The 13,615-nt window shown below is 41.3% G+C and overlaps 2 protein-coding genes across 2 annotated transcripts in view; both read right to left on the bottom strand.

Annotated features, from left to right (window-relative positions):
- Positions 1-476: 476 nt before the first annotated feature.
- LOC311300503 (G-protein coupled bile acid receptor 1) lies at positions 477-4,300 on the bottom strand. The gene is made up of 2 exons (XM_084424795.1): positions 3,460-4,300; positions 477-1,687 (listed from the first exon to the last, which is right to left on the bottom strand). Exon 2 carries the CDS (start codon positions 1,639-1,641, stop codon positions 607-609), a length of 1,035 nt encoding a protein of 344 aa, XP_084280921.1. The 5' UTR covers positions 1,642-1,687; positions 3,460-4,300; the 3' UTR covers positions 477-606.
- Positions 4,301-4,735: 435 nt separating this feature from the next.
- Positions 4,736-13,615, bottom strand: part of aamp (angio-associated, migratory cell protein) — a 34,193-nt gene continuing 25,313 nt past the window's right edge. The window contains exon 11 of the mRNA XM_084425868.1: positions 4,736-6,029. Coding sequence (XP_084281994.1) covers positions 5,954-6,029 — 76 coding nt within the window. The 3' untranslated portion in view covers positions 4,736-5,953. The remainder of the gene's footprint in view (positions 6,030-13,615) is intronic.

Below are 13,615 nucleotides of genomic sequence, written 5' to 3'. Positions count from 1 at the left end.
TAAATGTTTTGGGAGAAAGAAAAAGATGACATACCAACACCAGAACATCGTCCCTCTACAAAGCATGAAGGAGGCGGCTGCTCTGCTGGTCATTACACGAGAACCAATGAGTTCTGTGTGGCATTAGGAAAATCTAACATAGAATGTTAGGGCATCTGTCTATGAGAGAAAACCTGTTCCAAAACACTGGAACCCAAATGCTTAACCCTAACAATTCCAAAAATAGAAGTAAATCCATATTGTATTCAAATTACCTCCCAACCTACTGCACAGGTCTGAACTGCTGAGAGCCTCAATAAAGCAGGTTCAATCCATTCAAAAGCATTATTGTGGGTTTTGTTTAAAGTGCCCCTATTATGGTTTTTCGAATACTCCCTTTCATGCAGTGTGTGATAAAGCTGTTTGTGAATGTAGAAGTTCTACAAAGTTATAAAGTTGAAATTGCATGATAAATAAAGTTATTGTCTCCCAAATTTAATCATTTGTTCCAAAACAGCTGATTTTGTCCTCTGTTTCCAAACCATTTTTATTTTGATGAATGAAACAAAAAACACAGTTTATCTTATGAACATTGTAAATCTAAACTTCAATTGAAAGTCAATCACATCAGCTGCGACAGATTCGAAGGCTAGGGTCCATTTGCACACTTGTATTTCCGCAGCGGTGCCACAGTTTGCGGAACAGTTTCTTGACCGGATCTGTGTACTCCCTGTTGGCAAGTCCCAGAAGAAGGGGCACGACAGCAATGCCCCCAACCCCAACACAGGACAGCACAATGTGGCCCGTGCGATCGCTCTTTCCTCCCCGACGAAGCAAAAACTCCATGCCTATATGAGTGTAAACAATGTAGGGCACCCAGCAGGCCAAGAAGGCGAGGGAAACAGCTGCCACACAACAAGCGTATCGCATCTCCAGTCTCCGTCTGTATCCCTTATTTGCCACGGCCCGTTGCAGACGCTGGATGTCCCTCAGCTGTTCTCGGGTGATCCACAGCACACGGCACGTCATCGCAGCAATGGAGAGGATAGCGGGTGCCAGTAGGCCATACACCTCCAAATAGATGAAAGCATTAGGAAAGACACTACGGTATGTACAGCAACGCTCTCCAGACAATGCCACACAGTTAGAATGTGCCGTGCTATTGGTTTCTGGACAACAACCGTTCCGGTCATGAATAGCCTTGTTGTTCCAGCCGAAGGCAGGCAACAGAGCGAAGAGTAGCGGCAGCATCCACGCGGCTAGCAGAGCGAGAGCGAATCGCCGATGCAGCCAGAGTTGTCCACGCCGGAGGGGGCTCACGATACTCTGATAACGCTCATAGTGCACCAGTACTAGGTTAGAGAGGAAGGCCAGGAACAGAAAGTTAGGGAAAATGTGCACCAGCAGACAGGAGGAGAAGCTGAGCGGGCGGTTCAGGCCCATCCAGGGAATGAAGGGAAGAGCAACACCTGTGCACAGGTCGGCCACCAGCAGGCTAATGAAGAAGTAGTTCTGCGAGTTGTGAAGCTGACGGCTGCAGGTGATGGCCAGGATTATGAGCAGGTTGATCAGGATTATAGCGCAGGACACGGGCAGCGTGAGGGCATAGATCAGCTGGGCCTCCACATCGCTATCAGAGGTGTTTCGCATCACCGTAGCCATTACCACAACTTTCCATGCCAAACATCCATAGTAAGATGAGTTAAATCTGTGAAGAGGAGAGTAATACATCACTGATTTAACATTGATTAACAAATCAATACATATTGTTGAACAATGAGACATTATTCCATATTACTACTAAAATTCTGTCAACATTAGAAAAAATGATCAGTTTTCTCCTCCTTCCTCTGAAAGGTTTCAGTGCTGATTGTACAAATTTTTCTCACTGAGAAATTATATAAACCCAGCTGTTGTTGTTGCCACATTAGCCTTGTTTCCACTGTCGGGCACAAAAGCGAGCAGCTAGTGCGTGTCATCGCCAGTCGCGTTTCCACTGTCACTTCCGGGGCCTCGCCGGGGCTTCATCAGGCCAACGGCCAAGGTTTTTTGGCCCAAGGAATACCTTGGTCCAAAGCGAGCCAACAGGGGCTTGAGGAGGGGTTATGAACAGAGGCGGAGTTTGTTAGGGTTAACCCTAACCCTAGCCTAACCCAACCCATGTTTTCATATCAGGCTAACCGCTAACCTCAACATTAAAGACATTTAAAACAATTTTCAGTTCAAAACTCACTTTCATAAGAACTTAGACAAAGCATATATAATCATAATTGTGTATTTACTTGGTTTCATGTTGAATCTGTCTCTTCCCTGTGTCTTTGTTGATACCAGACTTCTGCCTCTGCGCATGTCATAAATTACATATACTCTGATTAACTCATAACTCCTGATTTCTGTCTGTGAGCTCCCTCTGTTGCTCTGGCTAAAGGGATAATAGTAAAGTGATAGGTTAGGGTTAGTAAAGTGATACCTTCTCAGATCGCATAATTTAGTGAAAAATTAATGTAGTGTAAGCCTTTGGGGTTGTTTTGTGCATTGCTGTGATCACAAATAAATGGAAGCAGGCCTGAATTAATACATACGTGTGTTCTCTTTTGTGTGAAATGATGATCATTACAGTTAGATTGAGCATGTTTGATGTGCACTCCTGATGTAGGTAGTTTTCAGTGTGCTAGCTTCCCTGTGCTGGTGAAACGGTGGGATTGTGTGACGTTGTTCTGTGGAGGAGTGTGTTAGGGTATCGACACAGCTTGATTTAGGCCTCGCGGCTCGAGGTCCAAGGCTATCGGCCCTGCCGGCACGCTGTTAGCCCTGGCTCGCAGTGGCCCTCAAATACCTTTCATAAACAAAGGAGCACTTCATTCACGGTCTCACGGGACACTAACACAGCTTGTGACAGCTCCTTTTACACTGCTTAATACCTCCAGTATAGTAAGCAGCATAGCAGATCTTCTGATCGTGATAATTCCTCTTTAGCCTGTTTGCACACGTTCAAAAAAGTTTGAGCTGCTAATACAAAAGGGCTTTGTATTAGCAGCTCAAAAGTTCTGATACTAGATGAAAAGATTGAACTAGATTGAAAAGTTCAATACTAGATAAGCATGATCTACCAAGTTAATGGCTATTCTCTGACGTCATCATATTCTTAAGCAAAGAGTGAATTCAGTTCCTTTTGGAATGTACTTGCAATTATTTTGCATTTTCAGCATCTTAAGTACAACTTAAAAATACACATTCAGCTCTTATATATAACACACCTTTTAGTCTGTAAAATGTCTTTTAAATGTTTGAATACCTACATAAACATTACAAATAAAAACAGATGCTAAAATACCTTTTGCTTGAAAACGGTCCGTGTCCAAGGTTTTTATCAGTCGTGAACGAAGAACTCCAGACCATAAAATCAACATTTCTTTATGAATGCCGAGTTTCCTGAAAAGTTATTTATAGACCAAATGAAAAGTCATACAGAAAATGTACCTTTTGTCACTTGGCTTGAAGTGGAGAGCAGAATTCGTAGGTCCTCATCACCATATTGTCAAGTCAGGTCTTTAACACAATGTAAGAAAAGTTTGCAGGCGGGGTTAGTAAACTGCACTGTCCATTACAGGTCTGGTTCTACATCAGAGCTCTGCACAGTGAGATCCTCAACAGCTGGAGAGAAACAACGTTGCTTGTCAAGCGGGGAAAGTGAACAGGGGCAAGTCCAGCGGGAACGTAACACCCGTACAAACCTACAATAACATCCGTTTCATCAGCATGCTGGTGTATGACAGATAAAGACAGAAGAAGATACAGACAGTGTGAGATGAATACAGTGGAGTGTCTAACATAGTCTGGCTGACTAGCACTCATGCTCACAACTGATGACATCTAATACCAAATGTCATTTTGTGCTGCTGTTTTAAAGCATACCTGTTCAACATGCGCATGATACTTTGAGACACAGCAAGTAATCTAACAGCCGTTCTGACAAAGTGTGTTTCATGAACATTAGCTGTGCGCGTGCAGTTATAAGAGCTGATACAATGTAAGGAACAACCAACACTATGAGAGACGTCTAGCGTCCTGTAGCATATGCACACTTACTTCACAAGTACTTTCATTAAAACCACCATTTCCATGACTTCCTAGTTAGTGCACAAAGAGAAGCATGATATACGAGAGCAGCACTTCCAGGAACCAGGGCCTGTCCCATTACACACACGCGTGATCTCGGACCCTTGAGCGAGTGTGTGCACATGACAGGAGCACGCAGGACTGGCCCAGGTCTGATACACTCTCGCTAACACCGCTTCTGAGCGCTATTTGAGGATGAGCATATCCCATCATGCATTATGTTCAGGAACTCGCGTGTCACAGTGATGAGAACATTTTTTTTTTCAGGATGTTCAATTAATGCAATATTACATATATTAAATTATTTCTTATTTACATTTTAGGATTTCACAGACCTGAGTGTCAAAATGCACAACCGCAATGTGCATTTTGTAAAATGTTCGCAACTTATCACTTAATTAGAATCATCACAATTAAATTGTGTGGCCTGTTTCAGATATTTAGAAGTTTATTTTAAAGGGCAATTTATTTAAAATAATAATATATAACTAATATAACTTAGCATTTACACAACACAATAAGTGTGTCCCATCAGACAATCAAACGTTCTACACACACTATGGCCTTCAGGCACACTTGAACACGAGCCAAACTTACGAGTGGGTGAGAGCAAAGAGCGCAAGTCTGAGTTTTGGGACATGGAGGGGATTCAGGTTTATTCACTCATCACATTTCTTGGCATGTTAAATCACAGCAAGTTACTTGTTACAGGGGGAAAAAAGAGGTTGACCACTTTAATTAAATACAGCAGAATGTATGGCTAACCCAATCTGCAATGAACTTTTACCAAGACCGTCCACAGGCAGATCCTAATCTGTGAGCGCGGTGGGAGAAGAATGGGAAAAACTGACCCTTAACAAGCAAACAGACACGAAACAGCAGCTTTAATCTGAGCCAATGAGTAAATGTGCATTTTTACCATGATAATTATGTCAAAAGTGAATTTCATACAACACTGCATGTTTAAACTAATGTGGACATCTCTTTCTAATTAATGGGTTTGGTTATTTCAGTCATTCTGTGAGGACTAATATTAATGCTACAACATACGGGGAGATGTCTTTGTGTTGCAGCAGTTTGTGGAGGTTTGTGACCCCGTGCAGAAAGAGATATGCTTTACTGAGTGAGGAACAACATTCAAAATGTTCAACAAGACACAAGAGCAAAAGAATTTAGACACAGATGTCGGGTGATGATGGAGTCGATGTTTCAGTTCATCCCGAAGGTGTTCAGTGGCGTTCAGGTCGAGTTATTCCCACTATAGTCAATAAGCTCTCTCTTTACGGCCCTTGCTTTGTCCACGGGGTCAGTCATGCTGGAGAACAAGATGATCCTCCACTAACGCTGTAGCACACATTTCTCTAGTATGTCACTGTCTGGTATAGCATTAATATTTGTTCTCACAGAAATGACTAGAATAGTTTTTGGCTATATAGTGTACGTCCCAATTATAAAGATATAAAGATATAAACAAACAGTCCGTCAGGAGTACACAGTCATGACATTAAAGACAGAATAGTAGAGCTCTGTTAAAAGTCTATGAAGTTTCTGTTTAAAGGCGATGGTGTGTCAGTGAGGAAGATCTGCCGTTCCAGCGCTCGGAGGATGGAGGTCCGTCGCTCTTCCGGTCCGGGTAGGGTTAGGTTGGGTTAGGGGACAGGTCAGAGGTCAGGGGTCAGGGTCCGGGTTAGGGGCTAGGGGTTAGGGGTCAGGGGTCCAGGTTGGGTTGGGTCAGGGTTCGGGTTCCCTCGCTCTACCGGTCCAGGTTAGGGGTCAGGGGTCCGGGTTAGGTTAGGGGTCAGGTCAGGGGTCAGGGTTCCGGTTCCCTCGCTCTACAGGTCCAGGTTCCCTCGCTCTACCGGTCTGGTCTCTGCAGGACGAAGACTTTGGCTTTATGATCTCCTCCGGCAGTGACTGCGACTGACGCCTCTCTGTGGACACGACAGACCCAACATCACAAACCAACAAAGAGTTACAGCACAAATTAATATTTTACCCATGATGAAGGTAGAACACATCAAGGAAGCAAAGCATGTTCAGTCTTTAATTAGAATTTTATGGACAAACTTGTCAAAATTAGAAAGAATAATATTTAAAATATCTTGGATAAAAGCCTCTGCTAAATGAATGAATGTAAATCTTCATCGCAGGTCTTCTGGGTTTGGAATGACATGAGAAAATGATGACTTTTGGGTGAACTAAGCCTTTAACAATCAGAGTAAAGTATCAGATGTAAGTGATTTGATGTAGAGATGGGTGAAGAGCGGACAGAGGAACATTACAATGTCTTTATGGACATGAACACACTGCAGCTAAACTGCAGATAATCCGGTTGTCAATTCACCTTTTAGTGTTTAACCCGGTTCTGGTCACACACAGTTCAGTTATTAATGGGAATGACAACCGCATTCAACAACCGAATGAAAGGAACACGCCGACTTTTTGGGACTTTAGCTTATTCACCGTATCCCCCAGAGTTAGATAAGTCCATTCATACCCTCTTCATCTCTGTGCGTGCCGTAACTCTGTCTGACGCACCCACCGCTAGCCTAGCTTAGCACAAAGACTGGAGGTAAACTAGAGCCCTGCATGGGGCAAAACATCTAGCCCTAACCGAGACCTGGCCCGTGGTGTTCAAGCCCTAATCCGGCCCCAGCCCCAAAACGTCTGCAATTTTTCAGCCCGACCCCGACCAACATCAATATCACTTTCAATATCACACACATACACACACACGCTACTAGGTAACATTTTATCATAGGCCTCAAACATAACTACCACCACCGACAATTATGCCCACAAATATTAATACAGACGGTCCATTACAGAGAAGCATAAGCATGCAGTAGAGAATATTATATAGCCAAATGCGATCCAGCAGTAAATAAAGATTTACGGCCTACCTTTTTTTTATGTCAAGTAACTTTACTGAAGAACAACGTTTCAAAGAACTCTTCGCCAACTGGCTAACGTTAAATAATAATACAAATAATAAAGAAAAAAAAAATCAGTTGAACTGAGTAGGCTCATTCACTGTTTACTCGGATCGTTGTGAAGAAGAATAGCATCCACTGTTGAAGGCTTCAGGCTCAGTAATCAAATCAAAACTCTTTCAAAATGCAGCTTTTCCTGAAGTATTGGGAACTTTTAGTAACTCCTTGCGCTCCAACTTCTCCCTGATGGCTCTGCATGGTCAACTGTCACCTAATGCGTTACTCGCGTGATCGCATATTGCGTTGCATATTTATAATATCATCAATATAACAATATTTCATACAGTAGCCTGCGCTCTGCACGTATATTATGGGCACGATGAAAGGAGAAAAGCTAAATGAGCCCGAGTCCGACCAAAGCACAAAAATAAAAAATAAAATAAAAAATTGACTCGACTGCTCCCAATAAGTGACAAAATAACGCCAACATTTTCCTATTTACATGTTGTGATTTGTATAGTCACAGCGTGTACAAATAACATGGTCACATATTCTCAGAAGGCGAAGCACTGCTACTTCTGCGGAGGGATTTGCTCGCAGCGCCTGAGAAGCCCCGTGGTGAGGAGCAGAGAGTTCCTCAGAGTTGGAGTAAATCTCTCCGCAGAAGTAGCAGTGCTTCGCCTTTTATTTTTATTTATTTATTTGATAGGGACAATGCACATTAATGAACATCTGCATTAAAACAACAAAAACAGACGTAAACATGCCAGATAATAGCCACAGGGCTAATTTACATCCGTAGTCCCTAGACAAATTACAGAAATACAAAGATTATAACATACAAAATAACAAAAATGAATAAGTACAAGCAAAGTAAAAGAAGAGTAACTTAATGGTCACAAGACTGGTTTGCTTTAAGCCATACTTTGAGTTTGGTTTTAAATATAGTAAATGTGGGACATTCCCTGACAGTGATGACGCAGCACATCGCCTGAACATCGGCTGTGACCTTGTTTGGATCGCTGATCGATTGCTCCTGTCTGCCTCGCTGCCTGCTGTGAGTGTGTTTGCCTCGGTGCTGTAAGCTCCGTCTTAGCCTCGTATTTCTTTGTTTTGAACCATCATTTACTACAATTTGTAGTTGTTTATACTAAATACAGCTTACCCAACATCTCAGATTGACATCGCTAGCATCCGTTACTACTAACACAACACGCTAATTCGCTACTGCTAGCCTGTTAACGCGCCACCCGTGCGCTCAGCTGTTTTATTTATTTATTTTTTCTCTCGCGCGCTCGCGCCTTTGAGTTCATAAAAGCTCAGGTAAGTAATAATCAGTCAACAAACACGGTGAGTAATGTCTTGTCCTGTTATTGTCACCTGCACTTCATGTCACATGTTTAGCATAGACTTCTCTGTTGGCAATGTAGGATTTATATGTGATAAATGTAAGGAGACAGTTAGGCTGACAGAGAAGATTTCAGAATTAGAGACACGCATCCAAACTTTAATTGAGGATAGTAAGAGTGCTAGAGCTTTAGATACTATTTTGGATGCGCCTAGCATAGTGAACTCTTTACATGATTCGGTTCCAGCTGAAGTAGTGCCTGAGCAGCCGGGCAAATGGGTGACAGTGAGGGATCGCTCTAGTCGCGGATCAAAAAACCACTCTTCCGTTCCGATTACCACAACAAATCGATTTGCCCCGCTCAGTGAAACACCCACTGAGAATTCTGTTGATTGTGCCCTAGTAATTGGTGATTCGATCACACGGAACGTGAAAATAGAGACACCAGCGAACATAGTCACATGTTTGCCGGGAGCCAGAGCGCCTGACATCAAAGCAAATTTAAAAGTGCTGGCTAATGCTAATCGTAAATTCTCTAAGATCATTATTCATGTCGGCACTAATGATGTTCGACTCCGCCAGTCGGAGATCACCAAAATTAATATTAAAGAGGTGTGTGAACTTGCAAGTACGATGTCAGGCACTGTAATTTGCTCTGGCCCCCTTCCTGTTCGCAGGAGTGATGAGATAGTTAGTAGATTGTGTTCACTGAATCGCTGGCTGTCTGAGTGGTGTCCGTGTAATAATATAGAATTCATAGACAATTGGAAAAGTTTTTGGGGCAAACCTGACCTGTTGAAAAGAGATGGTATTCATCCCTCCTGGGATGGTGCTGCTCTTCTATCTAGTAATATGGCTCATAGTCTTAGAGCTCAAACATGACAAATTGGGCACCAGGTCAGGAAGCAGACAGACTGGCTAAACCAACCGTCTGCTAGCGGCCTCGCGTCACCCAGGTCAGATAAATCCCATCACATAGAGCCTCTTTCACCTAGCTATCATCATATAGAGACTGTGTCTGTTCCCCGATTTTGGAAATCCAAAAAATGTTTAAACCTATCTAAGGTTAAAAATTTAATTGATGTTCAACAAATAAAAAACAGCTATAATACAGATGAGCAAATGATAAAGCTTGGGTTGCTGAATATTCGATCGCTTACTTCAAAAGCACTCATTGTTAATGATATGATTTCAGATAATAACCTAGATGTGCTGTGTTTGACAGAAACCTGGCTAAAACCAAACGATTACATTACTTTAAATGAGTCCACCCCGCAAGATTACTGTTATAAACATGAACCCCGTCTGAAACGCAAAGGGGGTGGTGTTGCTGTAATTTATAGTAATATTTTCAAAACCACTAAGAAATCAAGTTTCGAATATAATTCTTTTGAAGTGTTAGTGCTTAATGTAAAAATATATAGTAAAAATGATAAATCACGTTTGAGATTTGTGCTGGCTACTGTATACAGGCCACCAGGGCACCATACAGACTTTATCAAAGAATTTGCGGACTTTCTATCAGAGTTAGTATTGGCTGCAGATAAAGTACTAATTGTTGGTGATTTTAATATACACATCGATAATGAAAAAGATGCATTGGGATTGGCATTTAAAGACATTGTAAACTCAATTGGAGTTAGACAACACGTGTCAGGACCTACTCATCGTCGTAATCATACTCTAGATCTAATAATATCACATGGAATAGATGTTGATGCCGTTGAAATTCTGCAGCAGAGCGATGACATCTCAGATCATTATCTAGTCTCGTGTAAATTACATTTAGCCAAGGCTGCAAAGCCGACTCCGTGTTACAAATATGTTAGACCCATCACTTCTGCTACTAAAGATTGCTTTATTAATAATCTTCCTGATCAGTTTCATCATTTTAGCATCCCGGATAGCTTAGAAAAACTTGATATTGCAACAGAAACTTTTAACTCTCTCTTTTCCAGCACTTTAGACACAGTTGCTCCTTTGCGCTTAAAGAAGATTAAAGAAAATAATCCAACGCCGTGGTACAACGAGCACACTCGGGCCCTTAAGAGAGCAGCCAGAAAAATGGAGCGCAACTGGAAGAAAACAAAATTAGAGGTATTTCGCATTTCATGGAAAGAGAGCTCGATTGCTTACAGAGAGGCTTTAAAAGCTGCTAGATCTGCTTATTTTTCAAACCTATTAGAAGAAAATAAACATAATCCTAGGTATTTATTTGAAACAGTGGCTAAACTAACGAAAAAGAAAGCTTCAAACACAGAAGGTTCCAAGCAGCACAGCAGTAATGACTTTATGAACTTCTTCACTTATAAGATTGATAATATCAGGGATAAAATTATAACTATGCAACCGTCTACTACAGTATCGCATCAGGCAGTGCATTGTAGTCTCCCTGAGGAAAAATTTGATTCATTCATTGCTATAGGAGAGGAAGAATTTACTAAACTCGTTAAATCATCTAAATCTACAACATGTATGTTAGACCCTATACCGACTAAGCTACTGAAAGAGATGCTTCCAGAGGTCATAGATCCTCTTCTTAATATCATTAATTCCTCTTTGTCTCTAGGATACGTACCAAAAAACTTTAAGCTGGCTATGATTAAACCGCTTGTTAAAAAAATGCAACTTGATCCTTCAGAATTAGTCAATTACAGGCCGATCTCGAATCTACCCTTTCTGTCAAAGATACTAGAAAAGGCAGTATCTTCACAACTATGTTCCTTTCTAGAAAGAAATGATATCTGCGAGGATTTTCAGTCCGGATTTAGACCATACCATAGTACTGAGACTGCTCTCGTTAGAGTAACAAATGATTTGCTCTTATCATCCGATCGTGGTTGTGTCTCTCTATTAGTGTTACTCGATCTTAGTGCTGCGTTTGACACCATTGACCACGACATTCTTTTAAATAGACTAGAAAACTATGTTGGCATTAGTGGAATTGCACTAGCATGGTTTAAATCATACTTATCTGACCGTTATCAGTTTGTAGCAGTAAATGAAGAGATGTCTTATCAATCACAAGTTCAGTATGGCGTACCACAGGGCTCAGTACTAGGACCGCTGCTGTTCACTCTGTACATGCTGCCATTAGGAGATATTATTAGGAAACATGGAATTAGCTTCCACTGTTATGCCGACGATACTCAGCTCTATATTTCTTCAAAACCTAACGAAACTTACCAATTCACTAAATTAACAGAATGCATAGCTGATATAAAAAACTGGATGACTCGTAATTTCCTACTTCTAAATTCTGAAAAAACAGAGATTCTAATTATTGGACAAAAAACTTCCTCACGTAATAACCTAGAATACTGTCTAACACTTGATGGCTGCTCTGTTAAGTCTTCGTCGTCGGTTAGGAACCTGGGTGTGCTCTTTGATACCAATCTTTCATTTGAAAGTCACGTGTCTAGTATCTGTAAAACCGCATTTTTCCATCTTAAAAATATATCTAAATTACGTCATATGCTCTCATTGACAAATGCGGAACAATTAGTCCATGCGTTCATGACCTCAAGGCTAGATTATTGTAATGCTCTACTGGGTGGTTGCCCTGCACGCTTAATAAACAAACTACAGCTGGTCCAAAACGCAGCAGCTCGAGTTCTTACCAGAACCAGGAAGTATGACCATATTAGCCCGGTTCTGTCAAAACTGCACTGGCTCCCTATTAAACATCGCATCAATTTTAAAATATTGCTGATTACTTACAAAGCACTAAATGGTTTAGCTCCGCGGTACTTGAGCGAGCTCTTAACGCATTATACTCCTTCACGTCTATTGCGATCTCAAAATTCCGGCCAGTTGATAATACCTAGAATATCTAAATCAACTGCTGGCGGTAGATCCTTTTCCTATTTAGCACCAAAACTTTGGAACAGCCTTCCTACCATTGTCCGGGAAGCAGACACACTCTGTCAGTTCAAATCTAGATTAAAGACACATCTCTTTGACATAGCGTTCACATAATACATTATAGACTTCTATAATTCAATATTAGGCTGCATAGATTAGGTCAGCTGGAACCGGGAACACTTCCCATAAATCCTGATGTACTTGTTACATCATGAGAAGAATGGCATCTACGCTAATTTTAGTGTCTTTGTTTATCCCAAGGTTTTCCCGCAGCCTGCCGGATCCAGGCCGTTTCCAGATCTGATGAAGGACCTTCGCCTGGACCCGATGTCAATGCAGTGCTGAAGGGCCAACTAGTCTCTCCCTATGGAGGATCCCTTTCCCACTCTACAGATAACGCGTCGTCGGGAAAACTCAATTTGCGTATCTACCCCGAATTGATAAAATAAAATAAAATTCTGAATCAAAACTATAAGGAAACACCAGTAATTTGTTTAGGTTTGGTTTGTAGGGAATTCCAAACCTGCACACATATATTCAAACGCACATAACTATAGAACTCGTTCTTAATGTGCATCTGAACGCCATCAGCGTTTCTCACAGGTTCGCGTTTAAAGTCTGTGTAGAGAGAATGGTGTCGTCTTGGCGGCCCTAATTTAAAAACAAATGATCGTTGCGACGGAAGCGAATCAATCAAAACTAACTTTAGCTGGAAAATAACTTTATTAAAGAACCGCTATAAAGCCAAAACAATCTTACGTTATATTATACATTTATCTCTGTGAAGCTGCTTTGAGACAATCTACATTGTTAAAAGCGCTATATAAATGAAGATGACTTGACTTGACTTGACTTGAAACAACGATCATCGTGTCAGGACCGCTCCCCACGTATCGACTAGGACATGAAAAGTTTAGCAGATTATTTGCGCTAAATGAATGGTTAATGTCATGGTGCAATGAGCAGAAACTGCTCTTTGTAAATAATTGGAATCTGTTTTGGGAGCGTCCTAGGCTTTTCCGTGCTGATGGCTTACACCCAAGCAGATTCGGAGCAGATCTTCTGTCGGATAACATCTCCAAAATGTTAAATACCTTTTGACTAGTAACCAAAAGTCCAAATCATAGTCTCTGCTGCACCAATTTAACTGATATAAATACTAGTGTAGAATATTGCATAGAAACCGTGTCTATTCCTCGTTTAGTGAGATCAAATAATAAATCCACTGCAGGATCTAGGAAAAATCTAATTGTTATTAAAACAGAAAATGTTGCTATTAGTAAACAAAAAACAATTTCTAAAGCTAGGTCTTCTAAACATTAGATCACTCACACCTAAGGCGGTTATTGTAAATGAAATAGTCACAGATAAT

The sequence above is a fragment of the Rutilus rutilus genome (assembly GCF_951802725.1).
Source record: "Rutilus rutilus genome assembly, chromosome: 12".
NCBI lineage: Eukaryota > Metazoa > Chordata > Actinopteri > Cypriniformes > Leuciscidae > Rutilus > Rutilus rutilus.
The sequence above is the reverse complement of the archived record's forward strand: the minus strand, read 5'-3'. Positions and strand labels throughout refer to the sequence as shown.

Excerpts from the sequence above, each read along its gene's own strand:
- LOC311300503 (XM_084424795.1), bottom strand. The coding sequence starts at position 1,641 with ATGGCTACGGTGATGCGAAACACCTCTGATAGCGATGTGGAGGCCCAG.